Consider the following 11,193-nt stretch of genomic DNA (forward strand, 5'->3'; position numbering starts at 1 on the left):
ACAAGCTTTCGTGTGTCTTTTGATTTTGTAACTTTGTGAAGCATAATACAATGTCTATTTCTTTTTTTTTCTTTCTTTTTTCTTTTTTTATTATTATTTTTTACATCTTTATTGGAGTATAATTGCTTTACAATGGTGTGTTAGTTTCTGCTTTATAACAAAGTGAATCAGTTATACATATACATATGTTCCCATACCTCTTCCCTCTTGCGTCTCCCTCCCTCCCACCCTCCGTATCCCACCCCTCCAGGCGGTCACAAAGCACCGAGTTGATCTCCCTGTGCTATGCGGCTTACAATGTCTCTATTTCTGTGATCGGTTGCAGACTACACACCAGGGAAATCTTCGTGCGCCCCTTTGAAAGGAGCGAGAGCGAGACCCCATCTCTTTATGGAAACTTCGGGTCACCACTTCCGAGAAAGTCTTGCTGGGCATCTTGGCCTTTGCCGAGAGGTCTGGAAAGGGCGCCCCTAGCCGGCGTCCGCGTCTGGGTGAAAACTACATTACCCAGATGTCTCTGCGCTGCGCGTCTGCGGCGCTGGGCCAATGAAGGCCGAGGAGAAGGACGCTCTCATACTTTGCGAAACCTGTCAAGGAGGGACTTCCGGCGTTCTCCCGGCGGCGGTCATTTTGGTGACCATGGGTCGGTCGGCCTGATCCGGTTATGCAGCTCTTGGTCCGGCCCGAGGTAAAGTGAGCGGGAAGGGGCGAGAGAAGACGGTGTCTGCAGCTCATAGAGGCGGGTGTGTGGCTCGGAGAGGGCACCGCCTGGTGTGACTCCGCCCGGGGGCTGGGGTAGGGGTTTGGCTGAGCCCGCGGCGCCCGGGCTTTGTCGCCCGACTTTCCCGGCTTCGCTCCGCTACAGGCTCTCTGGCGGCTGTGCTGAGGGACCCAGCAGAGGTTGATGCTCTGTGCCACAGGCCTTCACCTGCCCAGACCCCCACCTCCGAACCCTAAAGCTTCGAATGAAGGGCGCTTGCCCAGGTCACTTTAGGTTGTCCCCTTTAAGACAGTGGAGCGTTCCTGGGTGGAGTCCCCATTTCTGACACCCAGTGTAATGAGTAGAGGACTGTTACATGCAGAGGGACCAACATGTGCAGAGCCATGGAGGTGCGATAGAGGAGCATTCGGGAAACCTGGGGCGAGTCTCCTTATGGAAACATTGTGAGCGGATGAGCGCTATGTGGAATGGTAGTTGCCCGAGCAGCTGGGCTTGCATTCTGAATACACTGGTAGCCACGGAGAGTTGTGAGCAGATAGACTAGATTTGAGCTAGAATTCTAGAAGTTTCCTAAAGGATGCTGAGAGATCAAACTGCGTGCGGGGTAGAGGGTAGGGGTGGGCAGTTAAGGATAGTGGATATGGGGTGACCTTGTGGAGGCTACTGCAAACAGACCAGAATTACCATGGAGGCTGGACCGGAAAGGTGGCTGTAGAGTGGGGAGAAGTGATCCAATTATAAGACTTTTTTTTTTAATAATTTATTTTGGCTGCTCTGGGTCTTAGTTACGGCACGTGGGATCTTTGTTGTAGCATGTGGGCTCTTAGTTGTGGTATGAGAACTCTTAGTTGCGGCATGTTTGCAGGATCTATTTCCCCGACCAGGGATTGAACCCAGGCCCCCTGCATTGGGAGTGCGGAGTCTTAACCACTGGGCCACGAGGGAAGTCCCTATGAGAAGATTTTAAAGGATAGAAAAATTAGCATCCACTCAACCCTCTTTCCCCATTTTTAACTAGGAGTTTATGAAACAACCACTCATTTCAACACCGAGAGATCAGTATTCCAAATGTGTAGGTATAGGTAGGCATTTCAGTTCAACACTGAAATGTGTGAATTTAACAAGTTTATGCGAACACTTAATATTTGGTTCACACCTGAATATACCATAAATCAGTATATTAAGACACTAAAAAGTCTTAAATATTACATTTTCTCAAATACTCAAAAGGTAAATATAACACACATCTAAAATTTCAAAATCCATTAAGTCATTTGCACTGAAAACATTGACAAAAGCCTCAATTCTGTGGATGGTAGTTATAGCTCATATTTAACACCTGACATACCCTAAGGCATATGATACCAACATTAGCCCTATGAGGTTGGTACCATTTTTATGCCCATTTTAGAGATAAAAACACTGAGGCACAGGAAGATTGAGTCCTAGTTTAAGGTTACACAGCTAGTAAGAGGCAGCACCAAGGACTGAAGCCCAGAAGTTAACGTCAGGTCATCTTGCTTCAGGGTAGGCATAGGACGTTGGATCAGCCCTTGAGACCCCACCATGGATGCCCTTCACTAATAGTCTCACTCTTCTTGCAGGTTTCCATGGCTTCAGAAGCATTTCATGAGCAATGTATAGGTGAGTAAAGATTGGCTCAGGACCTCACTCTCCCCATCTCCCACTCATGGTCTCCAGGATGTGTCCTGGGACCCCCTGCCTGCCACTCTACTGTTGTCATTGGTGCTGAGGCCTCTCCTCAGACTCAAGACCCTGAATCCAGGCCAGGGGTTATATGGAGGGGGTCCCTGGTTTCTGGCCACTAATAGTCTGTCCTGTAGAAGGTATTAAATGTACGGGAATCACCATGTGCAAATGCTTAGAGGTGAGACTGAGTGGCAACCGCAGTTCTCCATTACGTCTTATGGGATCAGAGAGCCGGGGTGCAGGAGTCAGGCCTGAAATGGCAGGCTGAGGAACTGTGCCTCTATTCTGGGGACACTGGGAGCCATGGAAGTTTTGGAGTAGAAGAGGGTCTGAATCAGGTCTAAACAGACTTTCTCTGGTTGCAGAGTGGAGAGCAGACAGTAGGAGTGAGGGAGGCTTTTGCAGTACTCTAGATGAGTGTGGTGACAGCGGGACCAGGTTGGTGGCTGGATCAGGGTAGTGGCTGTGGATGGGGATTTGTGGATTTGTTTTTAAAGTAGGTCCAACAAAACTTTCTGACTAGAGAGGGGAGTTGTCTAAGTGTTGGCCTTTGCAGCTGGAAGGAAGGAGATGCCATTAACTGGAATGAGGAAATCACTTGTAGGCATGTAATTTTCAAGAGGGAATATTAGGAGTTAGATTTTGGCCATGTTGAGTCTGAGAAGCAGAGAGCCCCCCAAGTGGAGGCATTGAGTGGAAAGCTGGACACAGGTCTGGTTTTCAGGGGAAGAAATCAGGTTGGAGACACCACAAGCTGGTGGCCTGTGTGTGGACTGGGGTGGAGCTGTGAGTCATTTAGTAGGGGGAGTCTTCAGATCATGGTGACGGTGTTGTTAGGGGACAAGGAAGAGGAGGGCCAGATTGGAGGACTGGGCCTCTCTCTTGAGCACCTGAATGGGGCTGGGGCACATCACAAAGGCAGATGAGGGAGAGTAGCGGCCGTGCGGGAGGAGGTAGGTGTGGAGGAGAGGTGGGTCTGGTAGGGGACCAAGGCTTCCAAGGGGGAGTGCACATGAGCTGGATGTGGGAGCATAGCAATAATGGAGGTGAGATGGCAGTGAGGCCGAGGCCTACTCCCCCTCTAAAAGCACGCTAGAGTTTTGTGACCTTTGGTGAGGCCTGCAGGGTTTCACTTAGGCTGGCAGATAAGCTCAGGGGCAAATGGGTCAGCTGGGAGAGTAGCTGGGCCTGGGCTGGGGGATGGGAGGTTCTGGGTTTTGAATGAGGCTTGACTGGAAAGAGGAAGGCTGAGACTGGTGAAGGGACAGCATGTGTAACACAGCAGTAAAGAGAATTTAAAGTATGTGGCACCTGCATGTGGTTCTAGGTGGCTGAAGCTGAAGCAAGGAAAGGGCGTGGTGGAGAGGCCTTTAAAGCAGGGCTGGGGCTTCCCCTGCCAGCGTGGGCCATCAGGGCTCTGGGCAGGTGGATCGTAACTGCGTTTGGCAAGCACTTTCCAGATGCCTTGTGCAGAGTGGCATGTGGGGAGGCCAGGGAGATGCCTTTGGTGTGGGCTGAGGTGGAGGAGGTAGCAGTGTTGGTGGGGGGTTGGAAATGTGGGGGAGGTGTTGTCAATGGAGTGGTGCGCTCAGTGGGGAGAGTGAGAACTGAAGGTCCCAGGGACTTGCTCCCAGCAGCTTAAAGGAAGAAAACTGAGCCCATGTTTGGTGTGTCTGGGAGGCATGATCTGGGAACCCTTGTGGAACTTGCTGGCAAGAGTGGAGGTGGAGACTTTCATGCCATACCCAGTGCTTGGATGGCATTTATTTGCCCACATGCCTATCGTGGATGTGGGATGGCACATTGATCAATAGGAAGGAGAATGCTGGCACCAGTGGCATCTGGGCCTCGTATATCCTGAGTTTTGGAGCTGGAGAGGAGTGGGGGCAGGGAGTGGATGTCTGAGGGACTAACTGAGGGTCCTGGGGAGAGAGGCTGCTCAGGGACGTTGCCTTCCCCATCATGGTAGGGCACTGTAACCTTTGAGGATGTGGCTGTGGACTTGTCTCAGGAGGAGTGGGAGCTTCTTGAGGGACTCAGAGGCTCCTGTACCATGATGTGATGTTGGAGAATTTTGCACTTGTAGCCTCACTGGGTGAGTCCTTCACACTCAGCCGAGTGTCTTTGACTGGTTTCTTCCCTTCCTTGTTTCTCCAGGGGCCACTCTTTCCTTCACAGCCAGACTGTGGACATTGCTCCCTTCCTGTGTCTTCTTTCATAGGTGCTGTGGGTGCCAGGCTTGGCTGAGTGTACTTTCCCATCCTCTCCCAAGCAACCCTTCAGCATCCCTGAAGCCTTTCAGGGAAGGATATGGGAGTAGGAAGTCTGCAATGAAACCAGTGGATCCCAAAGACTTGGTCACCCTAGCAGAGTGACTGTCCAGATATATTGCAACTCTGTGCCCCAGGTCTGCCCCCTTCCCTCCAGCTGGAATTTCCTCATGCCTGACTGTGCCAGGAATTGCAGGCACCAACATGGTCACTACTTGTGGGGACCACTGGGCTGTTCCTATGAGATACTCCTCCAGGTTTCTTTTTGTAACATTAGTTTTTTTCCCTGTGTTCATGGGGTGGGTTGCTCTGCACCAGTGTTGTCTACTCACCTGCCTTGTCTTTCACTTAGGACTTGTGTCTTCCAGGTTCCATGTAGTTGTCCAACTGGAGTTGCAGGGAGAGATGTGGGTGCCTGACAGGGCAGGCCTGACTCCAGCCATAGCAAGAGGGCCCTGGAGGGGGACTGGCCTTGGGAGGTGGGACCTGAGGGATGGCTTCATGTCAGGGCTGGGTTCACATCACACCAGGAACCTCTCTGGTGCCCATTGTTGTTTTCATGCCAAGGTCAGGGGCCATAATTTACTTCTATCTTTTAATCTCCATTCTTGACAATTTGCCCCTTTATCATTTCTAATCTGACTTCTGGCCAGGGCTAATCCATGCCTGTCTGGCCTTCAGGTCTCCCCTGTTCCTCTCCACCGCTCCCTCAGAAGGGCTCTCCAACATTGAGCTACACATAATGTATTGGTGAGATGTAGACATATTCTAAGCAGTACATGAACACCAGCTACTTGGTTGCAGTTGATTTCCCCTTTTGTTCAGTGCTCATGTCACTAGCAGACAAGCCCCTGCTGAAAGCCATTTGCAGAGAAGTGAATTGGGAGACCCAGCCTCTTCTTCCTGTACTGCATCCCACCTGTTTCCTTGCCCATAGTAGACCTCCCCATTGTGTGATCTTGCCAGGCTCAGAACTGCACAGCAGACCCTTTCTTACCTCACTTCAGCCCCTTTGTCCTTCCAACAGTCCTATGTACTAATTCCTGGGTTTGTAAGAAGTACATTCGTGATAGGGCTGCCCCCTCCCACCAGAGGCTGCATGCTTTCAGATTGTTGGTTTTGAATGAAGGATGAGGAGGCACTTTCTCAAGGCGTGTTACAACTCAGGACTCCCAAGGCAGGTCCAACCACCCAAAAGGCCTACCCTTGTGGGATGTGTGGCCCAGTCTTGAAAGACATTTTGTACCTGTCTCAGCAGCAGGGAATATACCCCAGGCAGAAACTGCACGTGTGCAGCATGTGTGAAACAACTCTGGTTCAGTGTAAGCATTCACCAGCAACAGAAGCAGCACAGTGGAGAGAAACACCTCAGAAGGGTTGAGGACTGGCTTTTGTTTGTTAAGAATTGCAGAGTCCACATGTCAGAGAATCCCTTTATGTGTGGGGATTGTAGGAAGGACCTCCTGCCCAGCTTGGGCCTTCTCCAGCGCCAGAACACTCACAGCAAGGGGAATTCACCTAGAAGCACTGAATGCAGGGAGACTTTTCGCAATGGAGAAGGGCATGATAGGTGAATGTGGGAAAGCCTTTAGCCACAAAAATAAGTTCGTTGAACACCAAAGAATTAACACTGGAGAAAGACCTTATCAGTGCGTTGAATGTGGAAAATTCTTTAGGCACAACTCTAGACTTATGGTACAGCAGAGAGTTCACATGGGTGTAAGGCCTTATGGGCGCAGTGAATGTGGGAAAGCCTACAGCAGAAGTTCCCACCTTGTTTGGCATAAGAAAGTTCACACTGGAAAAAGGCCTTATGAATACAGTAAATGTGGGAAAGCCTATAGCAGCAAACACTTGTTCAACACCAGAGAGTCTACACTGGAGAAAGGCCTATGAGTGCAGCAAATATGGGAAACTGTTTAGCCATAACTCCAGCCTTATTATACACCAGAGAGTTCACAGTGGAGCAAGGCCTTATGAATGCAGCAAATGTGGGAAAGCCTTCAGCTATAGACACAGACTTGTTCAACATCAGAAAATTCACACTGGAGAAAGATCTCATGAGTGTAGTGAATGTGGTAAAGCCTTTAGCCAGACTTGTCCAGCACCAGAAAATCCACACTAGAGAAAGACTTATGCATGTAGTGAATGTGGGAAATGCTTTAGGCGAAGCTCTGGCCTTATTGAACATCAGAGAATTCACACTGGGGCAAGACTTTATAAGTGTAGTGAATGTGGAAAATTCTTTAGCCACAAAATCACACTTGTCTGGCACCAAAGAACCCACACTGGAGAAAGGCCTTGTAAGTGCACTGAATGTAGGAAATCCTTTAGCCAAAGTTCTGGCCTTATTGTACACCAGAGAGTTCACACTGGTGAAAAGCCATACGAGTGCATAAAATGGGAATTTTTTTAGCCAAAGATCCAGCCTCATTTTACACCAGAGAGTTCACACTGGCAAAAAGCCTTCTGAGTGCAACGAATGTGGGCAACCCTTCTGCCTTAAACCCACACTTGTTCAACACCAGAGACTACACACTGGAGAATGGCCTTATGAATGCAGTGAATGTGGGACATTCTTTAGCCACAAGTCCAGCCTCATTAAACATCAGAGAAGTCACATTGTAAAAAAGCCTTAAGCTAGTGGCCTTTCCTCATTTGTTACCAGAAAGTTCAAACTGGAGAAAGGCCTCTGCAGTGCAGGGTGTTTGCTTGGTCAACGGGAATGACACCAGGGAGAAGTTCTGACCGTAGTCTTTATAAAGTAGCCATCAACCAAAAGTTGTATCTCACACATCTGAACGTCCACAGTGGGGAGATTTCCTATGAGTGCCAGTTATGTGGGAAGCTCTCAGGACCTGTAATGCAGTTTGACCTGCTCAAGGCCCTTGCCTGAGTTAAATCACTGCCAGTACCTGTGGCAGAAGCCATCTCGCCTCTGCCTTCTGGCTAATGTGCATCAGGTTACCCAGTGTGCCCAGGGAAGGCAGACCTCTGTACTCTCCCCTTCTCTGGAGGAAATCATGAGTGGTCTAAGGTCATTGGAGGCATAATTACATTCACACACTGGGTGTGATTAGAGTTGGGGGGAGCGAGCTAAAGAGGATGTACCCCATCTGAAGTGCTTCCAGAAATATTCTGCTCACTAAAGCTGTGAGGGATGAGCATGTATAGATATTCTCAGTACTTCTAGATTTACATTTCTTCTATGGACAAGGGTCACCGGCAGAGCAAATAATCTTAAAGCTTTCTGGATTCCTGGGGCTACTTGGGCTGTTTACCTCAAAGCCACTGTTAGACAGGCAAGAAAATGGAGACTGAGAGAAGAGAGATATTGTAGTCCAAGAATGTGACTTTTGTGACTCACAGTCTTTATTGCTTGCTATTCTTTCCTTCCATTGAAGTAGGGGTGTCCCACCAGAGGGCTGAGAATAGTTATGGTCAAGTCAATATGTTTGTCAAATATTCCAGTTCTTCAAGAGAAACAGGAGATCCAGATTTTTTGAAAGCTGGATTGAGATATAATTGATGGGCAGTAAACTGTGTATATTTAAAGTGTAAAATGTGATGTTTTGTCATGTATGGGCATTATACATATATGGTTTAATGATATTTAACAAATTCATCACCCTCCAAGTTACCTTATCCTCCTTTATAATCCCTCCTGTCCTCCCGCCCTAGCTCCCCATTCTCATGTCTTTCACTAAAAACTTCCAATTCTAGAATTTTGTATAAATGGAATAACAAGATGTTTACTCTTTTTTGCCTTTTTTTCCTCCACATATCATAATTATTTTCAGATTTCTCCATGTTGCATGTATGGGTACTTTATTTGCCTCATTAGAGAGTAGTATTTACTTGATGGATATATCACAATTTGTTTTTCTATTAATCTTTTAATGGACATTTGGATTGATACTAGTTTGGAGTTACTGCAAATAAAGCTGCTATGGACATTCATGTACTAGGCTTTCTCTTGGGTTGTCAACTTAAAGAAAAACACAACATAAGAGTTGTGAGTTTAAGTTTTATTCAGGGTCTTACTGAGGACTGTAGCCCAGGAGACAGCTCTGAGGAACTGCTCCAAAAACGTAGGGGAGGAGCCAGTATATATACGAATTTTTTGGCTAGGAAATACATGTAGTCAAGCATACTTCTTGGTAAAAGATTACTGCTAATCACAAAGAACAGATATCTCAAGTTAATGATTTTAGTGCTTTTCTATGTATGAGAAGATGCAAGAATCTGGGGTCACTAAAGTTCTTCCTGAGATATGCATCTAATTATCTAAGGGACCACTTATCCAAAGCACAGAGTGACTCATCCTGTTTTTTCATCCTGAATTCCCCTCAAGGTACACTGCTGGTGGTGACTGCAGTGGGTTGTGGCTTAACCCCTGTGTACCTGGATGATGAGTGATGCTCTTTGTTCTTTTTTTTGTTCATGTTCCAATACTTAGGAGTAAAAGGCTTGAATGTCTCATTTGTGACCACAGCATTTTAACTTATGCAGTGACTGAGTGCTAACACAGAGATGTTAATACCATTGAAAGATTTTATTACATTTCCCAAGGGAAAGGACACATAGGGCTACATGGAGATCACCACTGTTGGTCAGGAGGCAGAAAAGAGTGAGGGGAAGGCAGAGGCCACAGCCTTTATTGGGGTTTTTGTGGGAGGAGCAAGGCAGAGTAAACAGCTTAGGATTGGCTAGTTTGAATAATGACAGCAGGTTTTGGACTAGAGAACTGGTCTCAGATTGTCTGGTACCTGGCCTTGTGTTGATTTAGGGCAGGGGAAATATTGGCTTTGTGTGTGACTTGGTGGTTGGGGCTATAGATTTGGATCAGTTGGTTTGTACATTAGAGACATACTTCTGGCTAAACCCTTTGCTGTCTCAAGAATGGGATAGTCCTGGGAGGGGTGGTCTCTCCAGCAAGCTTTTTAAGATGTCAAAACATCAAAAAATACAGAAAATAAAGAACATGATAAATACACTGAGTCAAAGAGTAAGTGGATGTATATCTTTTTATAAACTGACAAACTGTTCCAAGGTGGTTATACCATTTTACATTCCCACCCGCAGTGTATGAGAGTTTTATTTGCTCTATATTCTTACCAGCACTTGGTGTGGTCAGTGTTTTTGATTGTAGCCATTTTCCTTAGGTGTGTAGTGGTATTTCTCTGTGACTTTATTTTGTATTTCCCTAATGGCCAGTGTTTAGAATTTTTACATGTGCTTACTACCATCCCTCTGTTTTCTTTGGTTAAGTGTTTGTTCAGATCTTTTGCCTATTAAAATCTTTTTCTGATGTATTACTGATTTTTCAGATTTCTTAAATTCTAGATTCAAGTCCTTAATTAAGTATGAAATTTGCCAGTACAGTTTTCTAGCCTGTGGCTTGGTTTTTCATTCTCTTAACAGTTTTCCTATGGCAGAAAATTGTAATGTTGATAAAATAAAGTCCAATATATTGTTTTTTTCATTTTATTGAACATGTGTTTGGATTGTATGTAAAAAGTCTTTGTCTAACCCATAGTAAGAAGATTCTCTCTTATGCTCCCTAATGGAGGTTTTCAGTTTTAGGTTTATAATCCATTTTGAGTCAATTATAATGGACTGTGTAAGGTTTGGAGTCAGAGTTCTTTAAAAAAAAATGATATTCAGTTGCTTCACAACATTTGTTGAAAGAACTATCTTTTCTCCACTAAATTGCCTTTACACATTTCTCAAAAATCAGTTGCTCTTATATGTGCTACTCTTTTTCTGTACTTTTTTCATCTATATTTTTGCAAATATCTTAGTCTTAATATAATTTTATAATATGTCTTGAAATCGTGTAATGCAGTCCTTCAACTTTGTACTTCTTTTTCAAATTTCTTCTTGCTATTCTGAATCCTTTGCATTTCCATATGAGTTTTATTTATTTTTATTATTATTTTTTTGCGGTACACGGGCCTGTCACTGTTGTGGCCTCTCCCGTTGTGGAGCACAGGCTCTGGACGCACAGGCTCAGCGGCCATGGCTCATGGGCCTAGCCACTCTGCGGCATGTGGGATCTTCCCGGACTGGGGCACGAACCCATGTCCCCTGCATCGGCAGGCGGACTCTCAACCACTGTGCCACCAGGGAAGCCCTCCTCTATCATTTTTAATTAATTTGAGTCCTCTTCCTTTTTTCCTTGTTAAGTCTGCATAAACGTTTGTCAGTTTTATCTTTCAAAAAAATTGACTCTTGGTTTCATTGATTCTCCATTGTTTCTGTATTTTACATATTCACTCTGTTCTTTATCTCCTTCCTTTTGCTAACTTTGGGTTTAGTTTGTTCTTTTTCTAGTTCTTAGAGTTGAAAAGTTAGATTGTTTATTTGAGATCTTTTTTCTAATGCAGGCATTACTCACTATAAAGTTCCCTCTTAGCACTGCTTTTGCTGCATCCCTTAGTTTTGGTATGTTGTGTTTTTATTTTCCTCTGTTTCAAGGTATTTTTTCAA

The 11,193-nt window shown here is 46.0% G+C and overlaps 1 protein-coding gene, 1 long non-coding RNA gene and 1 pseudogene across 2 annotated transcripts; all 3 read left to right on the forward strand.

Moving 5' to 3' along the window:
• Window positions 1-600: 600 nt before the first annotated feature.
• Window positions 601-5,150, forward strand: LOC113605807 (uncharacterized). The gene is made up of 3 exons (XR_003427364.1): window positions 601-688; window positions 2,326-2,365; window positions 5,070-5,150. It is a non-coding gene; the product is annotated as an uncharacterized LOC113605807 (long non-coding RNA).
• A 3-nt stretch (window positions 5,151-5,153) lies between these two features.
• LOC113605804 (zinc finger protein 304-like) lies at window positions 5,154-6,940 on the forward strand. Its single transcript, XM_027079384.1, has one exon. It carries the CDS (start codon window positions 6,253-6,255, stop codon window positions 6,595-6,597), a length of 345 nt encoding a protein of 114 aa, XP_026935185.1. The 5' UTR covers window positions 5,154-6,252; the 3' UTR covers window positions 6,598-6,940.
• On the forward strand, window positions 6,609-10,559 carry LOC113606057 (zinc finger protein 773-like; annotated as a pseudogene).
• The last annotated feature ends 634 nt before the right edge of the window (window positions 10,560-11,193 follow it).

Source organism: Aethalodelphis obliquidens, unplaced genomic scaffold, assembly GCF_003676395.1.
Source record: "Aethalodelphis obliquidens isolate GAN/ISIS:26980383/991018 unplaced genomic scaffold, ASM367639v1 scaffold43, whole genome shotgun sequence".
Lineage (NCBI taxonomy): Eukaryota > Metazoa > Chordata > Mammalia > Artiodactyla > Delphinidae > Aethalodelphis > Aethalodelphis obliquidens.